The 25,966-nt window shown below is 42.5% G+C and overlaps 1 protein-coding gene across 2 annotated transcripts in view; it reads right to left on the bottom strand.

Moving 5' to 3' along the window:
- LOC131134323 (neprilysin-like) overlaps positions 1-25,966 on the bottom strand; it is a 54,801-nt gene that overhangs the window by 1,068 nt on the left and 27,767 nt on the right. For both annotated transcript variants that reach the window (XM_058079458.2, XM_058079460.2), the window contains exons 5-21: positions 22,908-22,988; positions 21,517-21,612; positions 21,309-21,427; positions 21,107-21,175; positions 14,827-14,961; positions 14,288-14,389; positions 14,057-14,193; positions 13,894-13,987; positions 11,859-11,987; positions 6,698-6,796; positions 6,550-6,627; positions 6,272-6,375; positions 4,446-4,504; positions 4,247-4,366; positions 1,230-1,363; positions 921-986; positions 723-818 (exon numbers count right to left, since the gene is read on the bottom strand). In XM_058079458.2, the coding sequence (XP_057935441.2) occupies positions 723-818; positions 921-986; positions 1,230-1,363; positions 4,247-4,366; positions 4,446-4,504; positions 6,272-6,375; positions 6,550-6,627; positions 6,698-6,796; positions 11,859-11,987; positions 13,894-13,987; positions 14,057-14,193; positions 14,288-14,389; positions 14,827-14,961; positions 21,107-21,175; positions 21,309-21,427; positions 21,517-21,612; positions 22,908-22,988 (1,718 nt within the window). The remainder of the gene's footprint in view (positions 1-722; positions 819-920; positions 987-1,229; positions 1,364-4,246; positions 4,367-4,445; positions 4,505-6,271; positions 6,376-6,549; positions 6,628-6,697; positions 6,797-11,858; positions 11,988-13,893; positions 13,988-14,056; positions 14,194-14,287; positions 14,390-14,826; positions 14,962-21,106; positions 21,176-21,308; positions 21,428-21,516; positions 21,613-22,907; positions 22,989-25,966) is intronic.

Raw genomic sequence — 25,966 nt, 5'->3', positions numbered from 1 at the left:
CTGGACAATACAAACTGTTGCTGACGTTCAACGTTCAACGAGGTGATGGTTGTGCATGAACGGCACAACGAAGGGCGTCAGGATGTTGTCGCGGCATCTCTGTGCATTCATAACGCCATAAAAAAATGCACCTGTGTTCGTTCTGTTCCTTGACCATAACCTTATTTTGCAGTATGATCAAGCAAGGCACCACGTTGCAACGTCTGTAAAGAATTCCTAAAGCTGAAAACTACTAGTTCTTGCATGGCTCGCATGCTCACCGAATGCTTTGGTCTGGACACTTTTGTGGAGTATATATACTCTATATCTGTCCATCCATCCAGCCATGACAGTGCTGTGAAAAAGTGTTTGCCCATTACATGTGGCGTAAAAGTAAAGCCACATTTCAAAAAAGAACATCATAGCAACAGTAAAATATGGTGGTGGTAGTGTGATGGTCTAGGGCTGTTTTGTTGCTTCAGGAGCTGGAAGACTTGCTGTGATAAATGCAAGCATGCAAGCTGAAACCAACTAGGGTTGTGCAGCAGGACAATGATCCAAAACACACCAACAAATCCACCTCTGAATGGCTGAAGAAAAACCAAATGAAGACTTTGAAGTGACCTAGTCCAAGTCCTGACCTGAATCCTATTGAGATGCTGTGGCATGACCTTATAAAGGCTTCATGCTGGAAAAGCCTCCAATGTGGCTGAATGACAACAATTCTGCAAATAATTCACTACCTGAGCAAAGTTGAGGAAGAAGAGTTGATTGTGGGAAAGGTCAATTCCTGGCAGCGGTGGTTCCTCCCCATGTTTCCTCACATATTTCTGATAGGCCTGCAAACACAACACAATGTGTTGTTTATCATTAAAATCCTGTAGACATTTATACATCTGAAATATCCTTGTTAATTTGACTAAAATATATCATTGTCATACCTGATAGGCCTGCCGTATTCCTCCGTTATCAGCAATGTTCTCCCCCAGGGTGAGGTTACCATTTAACTAGAAAGGGAACAACATGGAGAAAAGAGCGGAACAATGTAGCACTTCAGCAAAGAAACCCGTTTGCCGTACAAGAAAGAGCAGTATAAAAAAAACATTAGTGTAAAAAAAGAGGAGTGAGGCGGGAGGAAGTGGGGATTTATCTGTCAACACTGTATGAAAGACTCAGAGAAACTTGGTGAAATAGAGCGTCTGCTGCCGTGTGAGAAAAATTGGGCTGCTTAAAGATTAAACGGAACGTACATGAAGTCCGTTGGCCAGGTCCCATGAGAAGTTGCTGTACTGATCCACAATGCACTTGGACAGCTCCATGAAGTTTTCAGCAGACTCAGGACTCCACCAGTCTCTCAGGTCGCCATTTTCATCGTATTTTTTACCTGAGAACAAACGTCATTGGCTGACCCCTTGGGTTTTATCAAGGAAAAGGCACATTAGAAAATATGATTTAAAAAGAAAACAAAAATGGCTGCACGGTGGACAAGTGGTTAGCACGCAGGCCACACAGCTAGGAGACCAGGTTTCAATTCCACCCTCGGCCATCTCTGTGTGTAGTTTGCATGTTCTCCCCGTGCATGCATGTTTTTTCTCCGGGTACTCCGGTTTCCTCCCACATTCCAAAAACATGCTAGGTTAATTGGCAACTCCAAATTGTCCATAGGTATGAATGTGAGTGTGAATGGTTGTTTGTCTATACAGTGAAGAAAATAAGTATTTGAACACCCTGCTATTTTGCTATTTCTCCCACTTAGAAATCATGGAGGGGTCTGAAATTTTCATCGTAGGTGCATGTCCACTGTGAGAGAGATAAACTAAAAAGAAAAATCCAAAAATCACAATGCATGATTTTTTAACAATTTATTTGTGTGATACAGCTGCAAATAAGTATTTGAACACCTGTGTATCATCTAGAATTCTGACCCTGAAAGACCTGTTAGTCTGCCCATTAGAAGTCCACCTGCACTCCATGTATCATCCTGAATCAGATGCACCTGTTTGAGGTCGTTAGCTGCATAAAGACACCTGTCCACCCCATACAATCAGTAAGACTTTAACTTGTAACATGGCGAAGACCAAAGAGCTGTCCAAAGACACCAGAGACAAAATTGTACACCTCCACAAGGCTGGAAAGGGCTACGGAGCAATTACCAAGCAGCTTGGTGAAAAAAGGTCCACTGTTGGAGCTATCATTAGAAAATGGAAGAAGCTAAACATGACGGTCAATCTCAATCGGAGTGGAGCCCCATGCAAGATATCACCTCGTGGGGTCTCAATGATTCTAAGAAAGGTGAGGAATCAGCCCAGAACTACACGACAGGACTTGGTCAATGACCTGAAAAGAGCTGGGACCACCGTTTCCAAGGTTACTGTAGGTAATACACTAAGACGTCATGATGTGAAATCATGCATGGCACGAAAGGTTCCCCTGCTTAAACCAGCACATGTCAAGGCCCGTCTTAAGTTTGCATATGACCATTTGGATGATACAGAGGAGTCATGGGAGAAAGTTTTATGGTCAGATGAGACCAAAATAGAACTTTTTGGTCATAATTCCAATAAGCGTGTTTGGAGGAAGAAGAATGAAGAGTACAATCCGAAGAACACCATCCCTACTGTGAAGCATGGGGGTGGTAGCATCATGCTTTGGGGGTGTTTTTCTGCACATGGGACAGGACGAGTGCACTGCATTAAAGAGAGGATGACTGGGGCCGTGTATTGTGAGATTTTGGGGAACAACCTCCTTCCCTCTGTCAGAGCATTGAAGATGGGTCGTGGCTGGGTCTTCCAACACGACAACGACCCGAAGCACACAGCCAGGAAAACCAAGGAGTGGCTCCGTAAGAAGCATATCAAGGTTCTAGCATGGCCCAGCCAGTCTCCAGACCTGAACCCAATCGAAAATCTTTGGAGGGAGCTCAAACTCCGTGTTTCTCAGCGACAGCCCAGAAACCTGACTGATCTAGAGAAGATCTGTGTGGAGGAGTGGGCCAAGATCCCTCCTGCAGTGTGTGCAAACCTGGTGAAAAACTACAGGAAACGTTTGACCTCTGTAATAGCAAACAAAGGCTACTGTACCAAATATTAACATTCATTTTCTCAGGTGTTCAAATACTTATTTGCAGCTGTATCACACAAATAAATTGTTAAAAAATCATGCATTGTGATTTCTGGATTTTTCTTTTTAGTTTATCTCTCTCACAGTGGACATGCACCTACGATGAAAATTTCAGACCCCTCCATGATTTCTAAGTGGGAGAAATAGCAAAATAGCAGGGTGTTCAAATACTTATTTTCTTCACTGTATGTGCCCTGTGATTGGCTGGCCACCAGTCCAAGGTGTACCCCGCCTCTCGCCCGAAGACAGCTGGGATAGGCTCCAGCACCCCCGCGACCCTCATGAGGATAAGCGGTAGAAAATGAATCAATGAATGAAGAAAACAAAAAAAATTCAAAAATAAAACATTTTGAAAGTAATTTTTCAGGAATAAAGTCAAAATATTAAGACAAAAAGTTGTAGTCTAACATGAAGAAGTTGTGATATTACAGTAACAGTAATATAATAATATAATAAATAATACATCAAGAAGAATATAATATTAATTAAGAATATTCATTCATTCATTTTCTACCGCTTATCCTCACGAGGATTACAGGGGGTGCTGGAGCCTATCCCAGCTCTTCGGGCGAGAGGCGAGGTACACCCTGGACTGATTGGCAGCCAATCCCAGGGCACATATAGACAAACAACCATTCACACTCACATTCATACCTATGGACAATTTGGAGTCGCCAATTAACCTAGCATGTTTTTGGAATGTGGGAGGAAACCGGAGTACCCGGAGAAAACCCACGCATGCACAGGGAGAACATGCAAACTCCACACAGAGATGGCCAGCAACATCAAAAATGTGGAAATAACAGCTAAGAGCAAACTATTACTGAGTTGAACAAGACATTGTGCCATGGCTGTACAGTCCAGTTCAGTGTGCAAAAAAAAAAAATAAAGTCAAATTATTTATATATTTTTTTAAAGTTGGAAAGTTGCATCCTTCCTTTTTTTTAGCCCTTGCTTGAAAAAGTTTGGAGTTGAGGTCAAATAATTTCCTTTGCTGAAATTATATTTTAACATCCCTCGTAGGTCAAGCCACATGTGTGAAGCTAAAGCAAAAACGGTGGTAGTTGCAAAGCAAAAATATTTTTTTAAGGTGGTACTCTTAAAAGAATCACAGTACAGTAACAACACCAAGTATGACGGTATCTACCCGTGTTGTCAAAGCCATGCGTGATCTCATGGCCGATGACTGCCCCGATTCCTCCGTAGTTGAGAGATTTGGCCTGACCTTGACTAAAGAAGGGTGGCTGCAGGATACCAGCAGGGAATACTAAGACCAGAGACCAGAAATAAAATACTGTTAGTACAACAGAAAATGGGGGATATGTGTGAACGTGACCTGTAAATACCTATATGGTTTATTCTCGATGAGTAGAAAGCATTAATGACAGCTGCTCCTGACAACCACCTGCAATGAATATAAGTTCATGTCATTATCTTGAAGGCAACCTCCGTATTTATCATGTGACACATTTGTGTCACATGATAGAAAAACAGGCCTTATTCAACCAAGAAAAATAATTAATTACGTATAAGTAGAACCAGAGTAACAGATTTGTACATACATAAGCCACAACAAACAATAAACCGAACGTGTTCATGTATTAAAATGGATTATTGTGGCATGCAGGAGTTTGTGAGGACCAAGCAGCTCTTTATTTGACAGGAACCAATCATGAGCTATGATAAAACTCACAACAACGGTCAACCCATCGGGAATTGCAGGAGGTTATTATTCAACATAACAGTCTGACTCACAGTGTCATTTTAGACAGAAAGCTAAACTCATCACACAGCAACTTGACACTCAAAAGTGCCAATATGAGTTCAAAATAAAAACACATATTTTAACATTTTCCCATAACGCATTGCATCCAAGCAAAGCATTCATTGGTGCCTGCCAGGAAGCAGCAACATGTTTTTTTTGGATGGAGTCAAGTGATAAAAAGATGTCATTCTGAACTCAAAGCAGATTCATAGTCACAGCTAGTGCACTGCTAGAAAGAAACCACATACAGTTGGTAGAGAAATTATTTTTTTCAGATTCAAATGTACAGTATTAACAGTTATTTAACCTTTAACATGAACATTAATGAAACTTAATAATTTTACCCAATTAGCAAGTTAGCATCATACTCAGTCCCATCTGGGATGGAGCGTCGTAACTTTAACAACATGTTTGATGAGATGCTTTATTTTAACGTGTATTTCCCGTTTTATTCCAAATCATTTTCTGCATTTTTTTGTACCCGGCGTCATAAGCCTTTAGCTTCATTGGTAATCCAAAGCAAAACAGGGCGGGGTAACAGGGTAGGGTAACAGTATGGGCGGGGCAAAATCATGTTAATTGTGTCCGGTGTGCATACAGCTTTAAGCTGTCATTTCAACATTAAACTTTGGTATCAAGGTGGGGGCCTCAAACTAGCGTCTCGCGGGCCGCATTTGGCCCGCGGGCCGCGAGTTTGAGACCCCTGCACCAGTACAAGCCTGGTGTTTGTTTTTCCACTGAGAAGATTATTAAGTCATTGTTTGATATGTGTGGTTCAAGGCAATGTGCTCGCATGAATTAACATGAGGGTCTGTGCGCCGAACAAATATGCACATTAGCACTCAATAATGTCATCAAATCTTACCTTTAAGCATTCTCACATAGGAACGGCATTTGGGATCGAATATAAAAAGGGTACAAATACAGTATAGCAGTCTATGTGTGCAGCGATGGAGAAAGTTTGCACGTAAACAATAGTGCTAAGTCTCATGCAACCAGTTTCCAACACGTGACATTAATTGTGTTTTTTCATTATTCTTGTTTTTTTTTGTTTTATTTTACTCAAAATGACAAAACATTTTTAGTTTTCATGGACTAAAACATTTTGAGCTTTGAGCTAATACTATAACATATAGAGAGGCATTTTGTCCAACAGACACAGACTAAAAATATACTGGCTGCCAAAACCAACACTTGGTTGTTTCGCCAATGTACTGTAACTCCGCAAATATAACTTTGCTTAACGGGATCATGATTTGAATTCTGACCCTGACTTAAAATTTTGTATTGTTGTGTAATGGCAGAGGTCCGTGCTCCTGTCAGTGTTATGAATATGAAACATTGGCAAAGATTCAACCACAGTAATGGTACAGTAATCATTGAAGAGCCAAATTAATGAGTGCTCACTCGTCTTTGTTGGCTTTCTGTCTGAGTTTCTCCAGGCGTTTCCTCTGCATGTACTCCAGGGTGTGCAGGCTGTTTTCAAAGAACTCCTCCTCACTGTAGTGCAGCTAACACCAACACACAGCCAGAGAAGATCAGGCTCGATAAGCACCGTGTATCTCTCAGCAGCCAGTGTTATTACAGAGAGCCCACATTTTTCACAAGAATGATATTTATCCACAATAAAGCCATTGTGTGCCATCTTACATAAATGCAAAAGCACATATTTGATACACACTCACATCTTTGTACGCGTCGTTGAGGTATTGGTCGTTCATGATGTCCTCAGAGTAGCCGATTTGTTCTTTGATAGCTCGAGCCTGGAGGTTAAAGTACATACTGTAATCTTATATTCACCATGTTAAATCTCCACACCCTTGTCACCAATACCTTTCGCTCGGCCGCTTTCTTGGTTTCGGGATCCATCCAGGTCAGTTCATGGAGGTTCCTGATGAACATGTCCTGAATCTCTTTAATCATCTCCTCCATCTAAAGCACGTCAAAGATAAGCCGCTGATTTACCGCGTCTATTTCAGACCACGGTGCTAAATGTGAATGTTCTCATGAGGAGATCATAATAGCGCCACATTTTGTCATAGGGCCACATAGTGTAATAACAGCTAAATATTGGACTCCAACGTAATCTTTTGGGGTCCCATCCCATTAACAATTGTCGCCCAACAGGTATAAAATGTACTCTTTCTCCTGCTGCCTCTGGTACATTTAAAAGTACAATTTCACAAACTAATAAAAGCCAGCAGTAACTTTACAAGAATAAAGTCAAAATATGAAGAGAAAAAAAGTTTAATCTAACAAGATTTTTTTTAGAATAATGTTATAATATAAGAAAAAATAATATCTTGAGGAGCATAAACAAATAAATATTAAAGAATAAAAGAACGTAATAGTGTGAGAAACAGAATGTAAAGAATTAGGTTGTGGAAAAAGTTCTAATGCTACAAGAATAAAGTCACAATATTAAAACATTTTAAAGAACATTTACAAGCAGTAAAGTTGGAAAATAAATACAGTAGCAGAAGGTTGCAATTTCATGAGAATAAATTGGAAATATTATGAGGAATTTATTTCAGACCTCAGTGCTAAATGTAAATGTTCTCATGAGGAGATCATAATAGCGCCACATTTTGTCATAGGGCCACATAGTGTAATAACAGGACATATATTCATGCCGCAAATGTCCATTATCATAGCTTATTGACTGTTGGTTGACATTCACTGGGCGTTTGCATTGCTTTCAATGGTGGAGGCGTTTTGTCTTTCCCAACATAAAGTGTGAAATCGGTTCAATTAGAAGGCTGTGAAGTCAGTAGTAATGGCAGGAATCTGTTATATAAAATTAACTATTTACTTGAATCGGTATCGGCCGATACGCGCGTGGGTTCGCCGATGTATTTTTCCGCTGCATGATTTTCAGTCAGGCATCCGCCGGGCAGCTTTTTGTTGCCGGAGGACCCTGCAACACACTCAGTCGCGGTACCCTGCCCCCACTGGTGAATCACAACTCATAAGAAAACAACGTTTTCAACTTTTAATTAGTTTCTACCAGTTAAACTTAGTTAAAATTAGTGACGTTACAAGAGGTGGCGGGGCTTCAAAGCGTGTATCGAGGCTTGATTCATTGGGGGGAGGGGCCGGAATTGATGACGTCCAAAGCCTCGCTGCCCGGCTGTACCACGTGACGGATTCGGGAAAGGATTCCGAATTTGCCGTGATATTTACGGTCACTCAGTTGAGCGTGTGGATAGTGTTTGTCGATGGTTTGGACGGTTTGGTTACTACGGTTACGTTAGTTTGGAATTCAGAGAGAGATGATATGGAGCCAGCTAGAAAGAGGAACATTTTGACTTGATCAGTCCGAATAAGTAAGCTAAATCCAACACTATTAAGAGATGGTATGTTTGCATTTCAAAACCTGTATTTTCATTGTTTGTCATTGTTATTGAGAGGTGAAGTGCTTTATTGTGTTTCAAAGAGTTGGGGTACAATAAAAGTGGCATTAACATGCCTTTCACAAACATAAAGATGAAACTGGACCTTCACCCATCCATGGTAAGTTTATTAGTACTACATTATACAGTAAAGTCTTGTTATATCGATATTCTCGGGAGTAGGAAAAAATACCGATATAACCGGACTATCCATATATCCGATCCTGCGCCGAACTGCATTAAAAGTGGGCAATAATGCACTCGACATTGTTCTATACTATAGAACAATGTCGAGCAATGTCCTTAATCAATCTTTGCTTAAGGATTTCAATACCAAAAAAGAACACGGCGAACGGCTGCTTCCAGTCAACATTATTTTTCACACTTCCACCACCAGAGCACAGCACACACACCGATTCCCGCACTTCCTGGTTCCTGGTTCCCACACAGGCATGTGTTTGGCCAGCTATGTGGGGCAGGTTGAGCATGACCTGTAAACCAGGAAGTCTTTTTTGGTATTGAAATATTGAAATCCTTAAGCAAAGATTGATTTAAGCTGCTTTTGTATCGATATAAGCAGACCAAATTGGCTGGCGGGAGATGAAAAGGGCATCGTAGTAACCGGATTATCATAATAACCGCGTATCGTACTAACAAAATTAATTATATCATGAAAGACTAGAAATTTGCCGGGAAATGAAAATAGTATCGTAATAAGTAGTAATTCGTTATAACCGATATCGCTATAACGAGACTTCACTGCAATATTAATATATTAAAGTATTACTAGTCACACTGCGGAGAAGCAGTCATCACATCGATGCTAGATAAAACTTAAACGACGACAGAAATGTTTTGCACGTAGTTGAATATTTACTCCTTTTAAAGTTGATAATGCCGTTTAAATGTGTGTTCAAGAAAGCTTAATCCTACTGTGTTCAGTGTTAACATTCATTCATTCATTTTCTACCGCTTTTTCCTCACGAGGGTAGCGGGGGGTGCTGGAGCCTATTCCAGCTGTCTTCGGGCGAGAGGCGGGGTACACCCTGGACTGGTCGCCAGCCAATCACAGGGCACATATAGACAAACAACCATTCACACTCACATTCATACCTATGGACAATTTGGAGTCGCCAATTAACCTAGCATGTTTTTGGAATGTGGGAGGAAACCGGAGTACCCGGAGAAAACCCACGCATGCACGGGGAGAACATGCAAACTCCACACAGAGATGGCCGAGGGTGGAATTGAACTCGGATCTCCTAGCTGTGAGGTCTGCACGCTACAGTGTTAACATTTCAATAAATATTTCTTTAAACTTGAGACCTGGAATATTTGTTATCATTGTCTTTTTTCATGGAAATTGAGGGAGCAAAAGCAGTATCGGCCACAAATATCGGCCCAAGCAAAATCGGCCATCGGCTAAGGCTGATGGGAAAAAAACGGTATCGCCCCCCCAAAAAAAACTACATCGGTCGATCCCTATAATTAACTAAATACGAGCGTACAATAGCTATACTGTAGTTATTAGCTTGTAATTATTAGCTTGGCGTGTAGCATCTTGACCAAGTAGCATTGATAATTCTGCATCTTTTGTGCCATTTTGTTTACATTTTCTAGCCATTTCTAGGCAATTAGCCTACAAGGTCAAAGCGACACATTTATTCTCAAGGACAAACATTTCCCATTGAAAACCACTGACATCTTAACATACGTAGATTAAGGCAATCCTTTATGTTAGCATTTCAGTTTGGACTTTAACTGAAATGCGTGTGTGTCTTTGTCTCGATTTTTCCAACAGGTTTAAGATAATAGTGTAAAGTCACATTCAGAGGTGTGCGTGGAAAGATGTATATTTACAGCAACGTATATACTATATATGTGTATATATGTATATATTCAGTAATCCCTTGTTTAATGCAGTTAATTGGTTACTTGGTAGGATTTCTTATTTATGAACATTCAAAGCATAGTATATGAATATTTGCATAGTTACACCACAGAAAACCTTTTTACAACCGTCCAAATACTGTTTTTATTATTGTTAGAAACCTGCGGACATGAGATAACAGCCCTATAGTCATTTTTACACTCCTATTGCCCTATATATTTATTCATTTATTCATTCGTTTTTTCCCGCTTATCCTCACAAGGGGGTGCTGGAGCCTATGCCAGCTGTCTTCGGGCGAGAGGCATGGTACACCCTGGACTGGTCGCCAGCCAATCACAGGGCACATATAGACAAACAACCATTCACACTCACATTCATACTTATGGACAATTTGGAGTCGCCAATTATCCTAGCATGTTTTTGGAATGTGGGAGGACAAACAACCATTCACACAACCATTCACAGATATGGCCGAGGGTGGAATTGAACCCTAGTCTCCTAACTGTGAGGTCTGCGCGCTAACCACTCGAACACCGTGCAGCCCTGCCCTATATATTAGATATGAAATAAGATAACATAAGACATTTAAGACGGTATCAAAGCTTGTGTTTTTCAATAAATGAGTTCCGGATATGTGGAGGACAGGAACTGACGCTTGTTGAGTGGATTACAGCTAGCCCGTGTTATTATTATTGTTATAATCTTTATGAATACTGTTGTCCCTCATTTATCACAGTTAATTGGTTCCAGACTGGACACGATGAGTGAATGTCCGCGAAGTAAGATTCAGTATTATTAAATAGAATACAGTCGTAGGAGTCGTAGAGATGTTTGAACAACAATCTTGCTCGTTGTTATCATCGTGCCAATTATATTGTTTCTCCAAACCACGTCCACATAATCCAAACTCCTTGCCTGTTGTCATTCCAGTAACGACTTAGGCTGAATTAACTTGGGTCGCTGCAGGCAGTGCCAGTGCTGGAGTGTTGCCATCTTGCACTGACGTTGTACACATATGCTGCTGTACTGGATGCCTTATTATTATATGCTGTGATTTTTCACACAACATTGGTTATGACATGATGGTGACATGTTGAAACAAAGGAACACATTGTAAAGGTGCTGAAGCAAAGCAGTGCCTCTATTTCGCTTTACATGACTAACTTGTGAGTGAGGTTCAGTAGACGAGAAACCAGTTTTGGAAATCAATCTGAGGGACTGTGGGACCGCTACAAACATGTGGTCGGAGGTGGCGGTAGAGGAAATCACGCACACACACACACACACTCACAGAGTTAAGACATTTACACACAGTTCCACATGCTAGAGTGGGAAAGGCTCCAGGAGATGACAGAAATTTACGGTGTGTCATTTTGACAAATGCACACTGTCACGGACACACACCGTGATGTGAGTACACAGTTTGACTCAACCACATACACACACACACTCACAACCCCCCCCCCCAAGGATTTACACCGTGGGTGAGAAAAAAGTGCATGTTCGACACACTGTGAAGGGACGAGGGATGGGCAAAATTGATTGTTGATTAATCACATCTTGAAGCCGTTGAAGCAAAATAGAGTGCACTACATTGGCGCCAGCAGCAAAGGCGTTGTCGGTCTCAACTAGTGTGCTGTCTAAAGAAGCCAGGCAAAATGCTCATAATATCAAATTGTATGGAGTATCTCTGTGTACCCAAAGTACATACCAGTATTTTGCTGTTTTTGGAGAAAGCCTCCTGCACATACAGTCGTCCTACTGCATTATCCATGTTATTGTTGACGTAAACCGTACAAAATCGCCACGCCACTGTCTCGGATGTCACGCCGTACAGAACCTGCAGGGAAAGAAATGAGGCCCACATCACATATTTTTGCACACCTCCATTCATACCCTGAATGGTCGGCAGTTTTCAGAAAAAGATAGGAGTCAAGGTCCACTATTGTACTCCCAAGTGCTGAATATTGGACTCCGAGGTAATCTTTTAGGGTCCCATCCCATTAACAATTGTCGTCCAACAGGTATAAAATGTACTCTTTGTCCTGCTGCCTCTGGTACATTCTAAATGTATAATGAAAACTAATAAAAGCAAGCAGTAACTTTACAAGAATAAAGTCAAAATATGAAGAGAAAAAAAAACAAAAGTTGTAATCTAACAAGATAAAGTCGTAATTTTTTGAGAATAATGTTGTAATATAAGAAAAAATAAAGAAAGTCGCAATTTCATGAGAATAAACTGGAACTATTATGAGGAAAAATAATGTCATTTTAGTTAGCAGCATAAAGTTGCAATCGTAAAGAAAAAATATGCAATTTTTTTACGTTGTATTATACAAAAAAAATTGGGGGGAAAATTAGGTTGGGGAAATTTTATTTAATTTAATAATGTATTGTTAAAAAAAAGTTGAAATATTTGGAAAATATATAAAAAAAAAGCAAAAACCAAACTTTCATTCATTCATTCATTTTCTACCGCTTTTCCTCACGAGGGTCGCGGGGGTGCTGGAGCCTATCCCAGCTGTCTTTTTCGGGCGAGAGGCGGGGTACACCCTGGACTGGTCGCCAGCCAATCACAGGGCACATATAGACAAACAACCATTCACACTCACATTCATACCTATGGACAATTTGGAGTTGCCAATTAACCTAGCATGTTTTTGGAATGTGGGAGGAAACCGGAGTACCCGGAGAAAAGGGTGGAATTGAACCCTAGTCTCCTAGCTGTGAGGTCTGCGCGCTAACCACTCGACCGCCGTGCCGCCTTAAGCTGTACTATACAAAACAAAATTTGGGGAAAATTAGGTTGGGGAAATTTAATTTAATAAAATATTGTTTAAAAAATGTTGAAATATTTGGAAAATATTAAAAAATAAAAAAGCAAAAAACAAACTTTATATTAATAAAATAATAGGCTTTTTCATGAATATGACAAAGCTTTTTTTGCAGTATATATAACTTCTTAGCATATTTGACAAAATATCAAGTGGCATCCTTTCATCTTTGGCTATGTTGTCCCTCGGTGGGAAAAGTTTGGACACCCTTATACGTAAGGAATCCCTTCCCCTTTGAGGCACACGTGTACACCTCATTTCCAGTTCATTCCACCTTGAATTGACGATAACTTTTCTTTCGAATTGGTCTTTTTTTTTTTGTGTGTCATGTCTCAACGGATATCTGCTGGGGAATTTAGCATACCTGTGCTGCCAGCTCGACCTGACCTGTTGGAGAAGAGGACGCTTCATTTATTTTACAACCAGCATTCCACAAAGGCAGGGGAAAAAAAAAATCCCTGGTGGTGTAATGGTCCATGCTTCTGACTCTCATGGCAGAGGGCATGGGTTCGTTTGCTGGCCAGACTTGCGTCAGAAAGGGCATTTGACGTAAAAACTAATCTAAACCTGTCATGCGATTGATGAAAAGTAAGCGGAAAAAAAAATCCTCTAAGAAAAAAAAACCTACACTGCATTTGGGAAGAGGTAGCAGGCAGTGGTTAGCACAGCAGGAAGGCTCTGACACAGAAAATCTGGATCCCTAAATATCAATACATTCGTTGTAGACCTTGACCTTGTACAAGATTGGTATTGTGGACAATATCAAATGAATAGATTACAGCAGAGGAGATCAAAGCCTTGATCACAACCAGACATAACATTTTTTAGTTGTGCGATTTTTGGCGTTCCTCAAATCGTTGCATTTTTAAAACATCTGTCGCACGTACACTGTCTGTTCTGTTTGTGCGGTACCTTTCTGAATACTTTTTCTGTATCCCTGTATGCCGTGCTTAGGCGCATCACCATGTTCATAGCAACACGCCACACCAGGTAGTTCTGCAAATCTCTGTGAAAGAGAAAGAGTGTTATATAAAACAACAAAAGGGAACATAATTAATTCACTATTGTTACATACCTCTTGGTGTATTTGGCCAAGATTATCTTAAGGCTTCTGTAATAGTCAGGGCAGAAGTTTATGACCTTCTCGGTGTCATTCACGGTGATGTTGACTGTATTCATTATTTTAGCCACAAAATAAGTCCAGTTGAATACCTTCAGGAGGAGCGCAGACATGGAGAATAATACATGATCAGGAGAATAGAAAGGTGTAAGGTTGTTTGTTTTTTTTTTTACAACTGGTATTTACCTGTGATTCAATTTCAAGGGTGAAATTGGCATTCATATCCCCGAGTTCCATCTTGTGGTAACGCAACTTTGGATCGCTGCGGTACTCTACAGACTCAATAGCCTTAGAGAAGAATAGACAGAGGTCAAAACTTGGTTTAATCCCCTGAGCACAACTGCCGTGCAGGTCCAGGAACAACAAATAACGATCCCTGGAGTCCTTGAGATGTGTAGAGTTTTCAGAGAGAACGGTTTTGTGAATGCTAGCAGTGTAGCACAGGGATGTAAGAGCGTAGATCAGGACAGACTGACAAACGAGAAAAATCTGTTGATGTTTGGCAAAAATCAATGGTGCGAGGATCAGAGGATCAGACGGGTCAACAGCTCGCTGTGCACCGCACCCGGTCCAAAGACTGGCATCGGTAAACTCAAAGACAAGAGCAGCTTTTAGTAGCCCAAATACAAGGTCAATGTAGTGCAAAGCTGGGAAATGAGCGAGACATCTCTCTCGTCTCAGACCCGAGTTGCCATTGGCGTGTGTGAGTGATGAGTGGCGCTTACATTGGCAATGTCTCGCTCCAGGTCGGTTACTCGTGTCATTTCCTCCCTGACCAGTGTCTCGTTGAAGGACAGACCCCGGTCGCTGCGGATCAGCTTCACCAGGTCAAACATGAACTGCTCGTAGGCCCGACATGCCTGTGAAGTAGTCAGCGTTCATGACAGTCACAGCTTAGCATGGAGTGAGCGTGAAGGAGACTGCTTACTGATTTATGTTCAACCAGACTGGACTGGAGTTAAGCACGGACAAACATGCGGCTGCTGTTAAGATGAATGTGATTGATTGCTTCTGAGTGGTAATCAAAAAAGAAAATTTAAAACCCCAAGCTCAAGTCATGTAGAGTCAGAGCGAAGTGTACGTGTGCCAATCACACACATCTGGTTGGAGATGCAACCAAAAAAATGCAAGTTGAATTGCTTTTTCCACCATTGTCCTTTTACGGTCAAGGCTTACTTATTGTGTAGAAATATGGGCTAATAACTATAAGCAATCTTCACTTGCTAAATGTACTGCAAAAAAGGTCAGTAAGGATAATTCATAATGCCGCCTACAGAGAACATACTAACTCCTAATTTCTAAAATCACAAATACTTCAACTTGCTGATATAGTTCATCTTCAAACAGCTAAAATAATAGCCCCCTCGCCGGGGTAGGCCCCCGCTCCCGGGCAAGGCGCCCCCTACCGGGCCAAGCGTGCCGACCCCCGCGTGGACAATCTTGTCCCCTTCACCATACACTTCTCCCCTGCCGCAAGCAGTGCGCACACGGCGGGGCTGTGTGGTTGTCCCCGCACTCACGGCTTCTGGGGGGGCTTGTGTAGTTGTAGGTTACTGGGACATAATTCACCCCGGAACGATCGATAGGGGAGGGGTTGCTACCCGGAGGGGTGGGCGCAAGGGATGGGGGTTTTCCGCTTCCTGTTGTGGTTGAGAGATGGGGCTTTCATGTCTTACGTAGCAAAGAGTGCAAGTTAATGTTTGCAAGAAAAATAAGTTCTTCGGCACTTCAAGGTATTTGTATTACATGTCTGCTAGCATGGTTCTCTGGTTCTACCATATCTTCCTTATTGTGTGGAAATATGGGGTAATAACTATAAAAGCAATCTTCACTCACTAAATGTACTGCAAAAAAGGTCAGTAAGGATAATTCATAATGCCGCCTACAGAGAACATACTAACTCCTAATTTCTAAAATCACAAATACTTGCTGATATAGTTCATCTTCAAACAGCTAAAATAATGCATAAGGCTAAAAATAACCAATTACCTAAAAATGTTATCCAATACTTCTCTACAAGAGAGGAGAAATATGATCTCAGGGAAGAACTACATTTGAAACACTTATATGCTAGGACTACGTTAAAAAGCCATAGCATTTCAGTATGTGGAATCAAACTATGGAATGGATTGAGTAAGGAAGTCAAACAATGCACAACGATGAGCCAATTCAAGAAACAATACAAGCAGTTGATGTTTGCTAAATACAAGGATGAAGAGTCTTGAACCAGTCATGATGTGCTATATATATCACTATATTGACACTTACTATGGTACACATTGTCACGATGTGGGCGTCACCCTCTCGTGACAGCTCCTTTAGTTTCCTTTTTTGCCTCAGTTCGGTTTTCATGCCCTTATTTTGGTTCAACTTCCTTTCTACTTCTCCCTTCTGCTCTCTGACTCAGTTCACACACCTGTCTCTAATTTCCACTCCCTATTTAGTTCAGGTGTGTGCTCTTTTCGTTTGTGGCTTCATTGTCTTTGTTTTTGGTTTGCCTGTAGTTGCTGGCTACATCGCTTAAACACCATTAAATCCCTTTTGCCTACATTTTTGGTCCTGCTCTCTGCATCCTGGGGTCGCATCGCTAAGCTCGCAAGCCAACCGTGACAGAATGAAGCCACCACAAGACAACCTCGCGGAGAGCGATTTCTGGACTTGGCAGATCTTGAAGGCCATGGAGAAGGAATCAGCCATGTTTACCCCGGAGGAGCTGGAGGATATGGTTTGGGGGCCGGACGGCACGCTTATCCCCATGGCGTGGGTGTATTCGGGACCCGCAATGGACAAGCCTATCCGACCACGACGCCGACGCATGTCTCGGCCGACCTCTGCAAAGGGTTCACGTGGCTGTAAGGTGAGGGCACCCCCTTCCTCCACGCCATGCCATGCCAAGGCGGAATTAACCCCCCACGCTGTCGCTGAGTGCCGGCCCATCACACCACTATTGATGGTGCCCCCGTTACGACAGCCCGCTGAGCCCCAGCCGCCTCCCTCTTCGGAATCCCCGTTGCCTCCCATGCAACACGAAGAGGACCACGGCGCACGTTCCCCTCCTGTGCCAAAGCCACGCAGCCTCAAGGGTTCCCAAACCCCGGCTCCCGTGCCAAGCTGCGTGACGGCCCAGATTCCTCCTGTGCACAAACCACGCAGCCCCAAGGGTTCCCAAACCCCGGCTCCCGTGCCAAGCTGCGTGACTCCCCGGATTCCTCCTGTGCCCAAGCCGCGCAGCCCCAAGCCGCAGCATCCCCTGGCTCTCCTGTCCAGTGGCTTGATACTCCAGACCCCTCCCAAGCCCAAACCCCGCCTGAGGTCCCTTCTAGACCTGGTCCGGGCAGCAGAGCGGGCTGAACTCAAGACCCTCCTCCAGGTCCCCCTCCTCCCGTCCCTGGTTCCACATCCAGCAGCATACGGCGTCTGGAATCCGCCTTCGGAAGGGGGGGCTAGTATGACCAGCCGTGCGTTGGAGGACGCACATCACACCCTGTCCGAGGGGTGTAGGGATGATGCCCTCAGCTGGTCGCCTGATGAGGAACAGCCCGCCGGACCGCCAGCGCAACCGGTTCTTCCAGCTGGCCGGGATGTGCTGTCCGGTCGGTTACCTCTCGGCCAAGACTCACTGTGCTGTTCCTCTGCTCCACAGTCCAGCCAAGACCGAGAGTCCGTTCCTCGTGTTCCGGCGCCACCTCTTCCACGGTGGGACGCCACGCCGCCGCCGCCTCCTCCGGGGCCACCTCTTCCACGGTGGGACGCCACGCCGCCGCCGCCTCCTCCGGCGCTACCTCTTCCACGGCGGGACGCCACGCCGCCGCCGCCTCCTCCGGCGCTACCTCTTCCACGGCGGGACGCCACGCCGCCGCCGCCGCCTCCTCCGGCGCTACCTCTTCCACGGCGGGATGCCACGCCACCGCCGCCTCCTCCGGCGCTACCTCTTCCACGGCGGGACGCCACGCCGCCGCCTCCTCCGGCGCTACCTCTTCCACGGCGGGACGCCACGCCGCCTCCGCCTCCTCCGGCGCTACCTCTTCCACGGTGGGATGCCACGCCGCCGCCGCCTCCTCCGGCGCCACCTCTTCCACGGCAAGACGCCACGCCGTCGCCGCAGCCGCCTCCTCCGGCGCCACCTCTTCCACGGCGGGACGCCACGCCGTCGCCGCAGCCGCCTCCTCCGGCGCCACCTCTTCCACGGCGGGACGCCACGCCGTCGCCGCAGCCGCCTCCTCCGGCGCCACCTCTTCCACGGCGGGACGCCACGCCGTCGTCTCAGCCGCCTCCTCCGGCGCCACTTCTTCCACGGCGGGACGCCACGCCGTCGCCTCAGCCGCCTCCTCCGGCGCCACCTCTTCCACGGCGGGCGGGCCTCCCCGGCCAGGCCCACCACCCTGCGCGGCCCCCAGAGGGGTCCACCCATGGCTTCTGCTGGGCCTGCCGTCATGGCCATCCTCCAAAGGAGCCCGGTTCCCTTCGGGCTGCTCACCCTGCGGGCCGCCCTCCTGCGTGGCCTTGCCACCCTGGCCGACCTCCGGAGAGGTCCGGCCAGCAACCCGCCTCCCATCCCTCTTTGTCTGTGGACTTTTTGGACGTCTGGGATCCGTCCTTAAGGGGGGGGTACTGTCACGATGTGGGCGTCACCCTCTCGTGACAGCTCCTTTACAGCTCCTGACAGTTTCCTTTTTTGCCTCAGTTCGGTTTTCATGCCCTTATTTTGGTTCAACTTCCTTTCTACTTCTCCCTTCTGCTCTCTGACTCAGTTCACACACCTGTCTCTAATTTCCACTCCCTATTTAGTTCAGGTGTGTGCTCTTTTCGTTTGTGGCTTCATTGTCTTTGTTTTTGGTTTGCCTGTAGTTGCTGGCTACATCGCTTAAACACCATTAAATCCCTTTTGCCTACATTTTTGGTCCTGCTCTCTGCATCCTGGGGTCGCATCGCTAAGCTCGCAAGCCAACCGTGACACACATTATGTCATTGGATGCTCATATCACCTCCTACTTTGGTATGTGACAAAAAAAATTATATTAGGAAAGCAGGAAGTGAACAAATGTAACAGTTACTGATTGTAAAAGTACCAGATGGAGGGGTAGGATTTAATAAGCTTTGCTTCTTCCTACTCCTTTTGGACATGTGGAACTGTGAACTGATTTTGTGATGCATTCAATTGTAATCTGATGCATGTTCAAATTACATAAAACATAAAAATCCCGGTCTCCACGATACCAGCTCATCAAAATGCCTGCTGCACTTGTAATACTCCTCATCTCATCAAGCAAACCCAGCCACCATCATCATCACTTAAAGCGGTATCCTGACTACCACTGCTGCCTCAACTGCTATTATATAACACAATTATTACTTATTATTACAGAACATTCCCAAGTGATACGACCGGCTATGCTGTGATCAGATTTGAGGGATGTGAGAGGAAGCCAGCAAGCCCAGGGAAAACCAACGCAAGCACAAGGAGAAGATGCAAACTTGACACAGATGTTCCAACAAAGATTTGAACCCAGATCTGCACACTGTGAGCCATCATTTACCTGAGTTGTATGTATCAACAGAATGTAATTAGGCTATGTTGTGTAATTACAGATGGACACTTAACAAACATATTCCTTCATGTTGTCTCCTGGGGCCTGCCTTTTTATGTGGCAGAGGCTTTTTTGAAACACCCTATTAGTGTGTGTGGGTTTTTTTTGTGACGTATAGTCATCCCTCATTTATCGTGGTTAGCTGGTTAAGAAGTGAGTATCCGCAAAGTAGAATTCCTTCTTTAGAAATGGAATATTTTCATAGTTATGGCATATACAACCTGCTTATGATCTTCTAAATCAGGGGTCTCAAACACGCGGCCCGCGGGCCAAATGTGGCCCGCAGGATACTAGTTTGAGGCCCCCGCCTTGATATGAAAGTTTAATGTTAGTGCGGCCCGCGCAAGTTTGATATGGATGCTGTATGGTATCATGTACCCAGAAAAAATGATTACGTTTGATTAATGTTCATGTTAAAGGTTAAATAACTGTTAATAGTTATCCTCCCTATCTGTGTGGAAGTGGTAAGTTTTTGGCTTTTTAAGTTTAAAGGAAAAAACTTGGAGGCTACTGTTTAGGTCGCTAGCTCTCTAGTTTGCGAGTTAGCATGTGTCTCAAGACCCTGCAGTTGCGCAATATGTTGTAAATAAAAAGAGTATAAATGTGACTATAGTCGTGTTTTGTCATGTCTACAGGGCTCTAATAATGCTTTGTTCATTTTAATCTGAAAAAAATCATTTGTCTACCCACCAACTATATGTGGTTTCTTAAGTTTTTATTATTTGCCGTTTTATTATTATTATTATTAGATTTATTTATTACTTATTGATTTAATTTTCTTTATTCTTGATTTGTTTATTTATTTTTCATCTTATTTTGTGTAGAAAAATAAAAAGTAAGATATTTGAGAACAGTGGAATGTTTTATCAGAGCTTTTATTGTAGAAAATCGGAACCAAAGCAAAGTTTATCAATTTTTTTGTTTTTAATAAATGCTTTTTTATTTTTTTTTTTTTTGGAAAACCTGATGCGGCCCAGCCTTGCCCAGACCCTAGCTCCAGTGGCCCCCAGGTAAATTGAGTTTGAGACCCTGTTATAATTATAATATAATTTGCATTTGTGTTGCAGTGAATATGTTCTGAGTAGAGGACAGGAAGTGACGAAGATGGGTGATGAAAGAACATTGCTACATAGTTAGAGAGTATGTATACGCTAGAGACGGAGGGAAAATGGGCAGTCAAATTTTGCCACAATTTCACTAAAGACTACAAGACTGTTGCTGCTATTTCTTTTAGTTTTTCACATTTTAATTCATGCTTGCAACTCAGATTAATTTCACCCTCAAGGCTACAAAGGTACAACATTCAGCAGTGAGAAAGGGGCTTCAGAATAGGCGATTCAGGCCCAAATGAGAGCATGATACTGATTTTTGACACCAAATAAAATAAAAATCATTATCATGCAAACTTTCCACCCACCTCTTCGTAGGATCCGTTACAAGCATAGTGAGATCTGGTCCAGAGGCCCAGGCTGCTCTGCTGGTCAAACTGCCAAAAGGAAAAACACTCCCATTTATTTGTATAAGTCAAAGCAATCAGAACTCCCATTTTATCTGGAAGTGCTGAAAGACGAGGCGGGAATACAGAAGAGAGTTCTTGCTTATTATTATTGCACACCTACATGAATGATGTGTGATTTGGAGTCCTTGTCATCGGTAGACACAAACATAACAACCAGGAGTTCACGTGTATATTTCACATTCAACTTTGCGATGACGTCCTCTAATCTCCATGTTGTACCTAACAAAAAACACACACACACACACACATTTAGAATATGTACAAAGCTCTGGATAAAATTTGCTTAATAACATTATTAAGTATTTTACCATAGTCGGTGTCCCAGTTGTCGACAGCCATGGGCCACTCGAACACATCGGGGAGCATATTCAGCAAAGGTGCACCCCCTCTTTTCTCAATTAAACCTTTGAAGATAGCAGTTACCGTTATTTCAAACTACATGGCTAATTTGCCTCTAGACCAGGGGTGGGCAAACTACGGCCCGCCAAGTGTTTTAATACGACCCGCCCGTTCTGTCCGTATAAGTATTTCATTTAAACTTGAGCTTGAGCCAACATTTTTATTGGTTTAAGTAGCAATTTGGTTATTTGCTGTTTACAAAGTGCTCCTGAAAAAAGGTAAACAAACACATGTAGCAGATTGCATGACACTTTTACAGATGTAATAATTCCAGGTGGAGTGTTACCTGTAAAATATATAGTCTGACCACCCGTCAATTTTGTTAAATCAATGCGGCTCGCGAGTCAAAAAGTTTGCCCACTTCTGCTTTAGACAATGAAGAGTGACAATGAAAGAGAGAGACTGACAAAGTGTGTGATGAAAAAAATATAAGAGTTGTGATGCTTGTCAAGACAACCTGAGTGGTTTTAGTCCCCAGGAGGAGGAGGACGGTAAGCAACTGTTCAACTAGACATTCATTCATTTTCTACCGCTTTTCCTCACGAGGGTCGCGGGGGGTGCTGGAGCCTATCCCAGCTGTCTTCTAGCGAGAGGCGGGGTACACCCTGGACTGGTCGCCAGCCAATCACAGGGCACATATAGACAAACAACCATTCACACTCACATTCATACCTATGGACAATTTGGAGTCGCCAATTAACCTAGCATGTTTTTGGAATGTGGGAGGAAACCGGAGTACCCGGAGAAAATCCACGCATGCACGGGGAGAACATGCAAACTCCACACAGAGATGGCCGAGGGTGGAATTGAACTCGGATCTCCTAGCTGTGAGGTCTGCGCGCTAACCACTCGGCCACCGTGCAGCCTCAACTAGACATCTTACACTCATTGTTATGTAGTGTTTAACTAGTCATCTTATGCTCACTATAACTTGTTATGTTAAAAGGTACTTTTTTGGGAAAAAAGTATTTATGGATAAAAAGTTTAAAAACATCATTATGTGTAACATAATGTAACAATAGAGTGCGGCTTTATATGTACAAATCTTTTTCTCTTCAAATTTAAACAAAAATGACAGTACTATATTATTCCTTTTTTCTATACTTGTCATGTTCAGGGTTACAGGTGATCTGGAGCCTTTCCTAGCTGACGTTGGGTACGCCCTGAACTGGTCACTGGTTACGCACAGGGCACAAACTTCACGAGACTCCATGTTGACCCCAACCTCATCCAAGCAGTTTCTAGAATTGTGCATAACCTGGAATCTTTAACGGCAAAACACTCAAAGTCGCTTACTCACTCTCATTGGTACAGGACTTGTAGAGGGTCTTAGCCTTAGTGAGAGCTTCTGCTTCCCCTTCCACGTTTTTTTCAAGAACACCTAAAAACAAGAAGAAGGTAGTGATGACTGCGAGGCAAAGCAGCACATAGCAAGTCGTCAGCATGAGGCCTGCATCTGATCAAAGCAGCCATGCATTGATTGTGTCTGTACAACACGATATGTTGGTTGAAATATTATACAGCACTGTGTGATGAAAGACCTCTTTCAGCTTGCCTGCTGGTAAAAAAGGAATAAAGTTGACTGCTTTATTGAGTAGTAGTAGTAAGCTGCTTTGTATTATTTTGCAGCAACAAAAGACCTCAATTGGGAATGTTGTGCAGGGCTCCCAATGAAACTACGGTACATCAAGGTGAGTTGCATGATATGAAATAATCATGATTTAGATGGCAAATGAAGATTATTTGACCTCAGCACAAATAGATTTGGGTCAGTGGGGGACTTTCGTGGTTTTCACTTTTTTTTTTTTTTTTTTTGCATGGCTGCAACACCATACACAGTCATGGGTTCTACTGGCAATGTTGTTTTACCACCCTTTGAAACACAACACAACGTTTTCCTTAAAATCAATGACTAAGTTTTTGTAACAAGAAAACTTCCCAGCAGGACGTTGAATGCAGAAGTTGTTTAGATTGCTCATAATGCTGCACAAGAAATGAAGAGACAACTAATTTGTACAGTATAGCCTGAACTGGACAAGCCCCCAATGGAGGCTTGCTAGGTTATTATGAGGATGCATAGTCCTTGAAGGTGGACAACTAAAGTAGCCCAATGGAAGTGTTTTAAAATGCACCGCTTGTAAGGACCTAAGACACGTTAGAGGAAAGGGCACATGACATATGAGTAGAAGGGTTAACAGTGAAGTCCAATGACCATCCTTACTGACAACCAAAACCTTTATCTGTGAACATTTTTGAAAAATACATACATTTGTTGTATTACAACTTTTTTTCCCGTTCTTTCTTTTTTTACTAATTAATGCACATTAAAATATGTTATTTTTTCAGATTTTTGTGTATTTTTTTTAAATTTATCCTTTTTTTGTGTAAATAATCTTCCTTAAAAAATCATTTTATAACTTTAGATTTTGTTAGATTGTGTTAGATTTTGACATTATTGCCATAACACTATACTTTTCCCCCAACATCACCAAAAATTACAACTTCAGATGTTTTATGTTTGTCATATTACGACTTTTTAAATTAAATTATTTAATTTTTTATTTAATGTTAGAACTCTATGCATCTACTAAAACAACTTTATTTTTCTTCAGAATATTAAGAGTTGATTCCCCTAAAATGAAAATTTTTTTCTCTTAATATTTTGGCTTTATTTTAGAATTAGAGTTGGGGTTTTTTTCCTTTCAGCTATTCCTTTTTTATTTTCCAACTATTATGACTTTCTTCTTTTAAATAATCTTCCTAAAAAAATCATATTATAACTTTGTTCCTAGATCTTTTAGACATTATTGACAAAACATTATACATTTCCCCCAACATCACCAAAAACTACAACTTGTAGTTTTTTGTTTGTTATATTATGACTTTAGAAAATATATAATTTTTTCTTTAATGTTTTTTCTTCAGAATATTAAGAGTTGATTCCCCTAAAATGGAAACTTTTTCTTTCATTAGAAAAGTTTTTTTTCTCCTAATATTTTGGCTTTATTTTAGAATTAGGGTTCAGGTTTTTTTCATTTCTGCTACTCTTTTTTTATTTTCCAACTATTGCGACCTTCTTCTCTTAAATATTCTTCTCATACTTATGACTTTCTTTGCATTTTGTTTTTGGAACATTTATTTCTCATAACACAACTTTAAAAATAACATGACTTTAAAAAAATATTCAAAAAAACATCAACATACGTTATTCACAAAAAATTACTATTAATAGCAAATTAATATTTTCTTTATGTTTATGAATATTAACATCTTAATTGTATTATTGTAAAACAATTTTTAACAATTTTGCCAAAAAAATGTCATATGTTACGAGCCAATAAAAAAAAACAGCGGCGGGCCGAATATAGCCCCCAACCTGCACTCTGGACACCCCTGGATTAATGGCAAATTTGAAAAAGGTATGCCCATTAATGCTCATTTTATTTAATAATTTTTAAGGTTAAAAATGCTTACACCCCTGAAATACATTTACATGTAGGGGTGTCCCAGCCGTGGTTATTTATAGCTGAGATGGAGTTTTAAGCATGTCATGCAATGCGATCTTCTGGCATTCAAAAACACTGTGTAGAGTGGCAAGCACGCCGCTATGTTGATCTGCTACAGTCACTCGGGGACAACATGAGGCTTAGTTCATTATTGAAGGTGAAAAATATTTTTATGAACTGGAGTTTTTCTTCTTCTTCTAGTCTTCCTAGTCTGTGTCAGAGTCATGGAATGTGCAGAATCTATACAACTGGTGGCCTCCTTTACAACTCACAATAAATTTCAAAGAAAGGCATAAATATGTTGGACAGCATGGCGACACCAGTGCACGAGGGTTTTCTTCTGGTACTCCAATTTCCTGCCACGGTCCCTACATACAGTATATGTTGGCTTGACTGGAGACTCTAAATCAGGGGTACCCAACCACTGGGCCGCGTAAACAGGAATCTCTATAGACACACGTTTTTTTATTTTTTACATTCATCATTTTTTTGTAAACTGCTGAAAAAACTTCCGGCTGCACGGAAGACAAGTGGTTAGCGTGCAGGCCTCGCAGCTAGGAGACCCGAGTTCAATTCCACCCTCGGCCATCTCTGTGTGGAGTTTGCATGTTCTCTCCGGGCACTCCGGTTTCCTCCCACATTCCAAAAACATGCTAGGTTAATTGGCGACTCCAAATTGTCCATAGGTATGAATGTGAGTGTGAATGGTTGTTTGTCTATATGTGCCCTGTGATTGGCTGGCCACCAGTCCAGGGTGTACCCCGCTTCTCGCCCGAAGACAGCTGGAATAGGCTCCAGCACCTCCGCGACCCTTGTGAGGATAAGCGGTAGAAAATGAAGGAATGAATGAATA

This window comes from Doryrhamphus excisus, linkage group LG8 (assembly GCF_037039965.1).
Source record: "Doryrhamphus excisus strain RoL-2023G ecotype Guam linkage group LG8, RoL_Dexc_Guam_v1.1, whole genome shotgun sequence".
Lineage (NCBI taxonomy): Eukaryota > Metazoa > Chordata > Actinopteri > Syngnathiformes > Syngnathidae > Doryrhamphus > Doryrhamphus excisus.
Note: the sequence above shows the minus strand (reverse complement) of the source record. Positions and strands in the feature narration are given on the sequence as shown.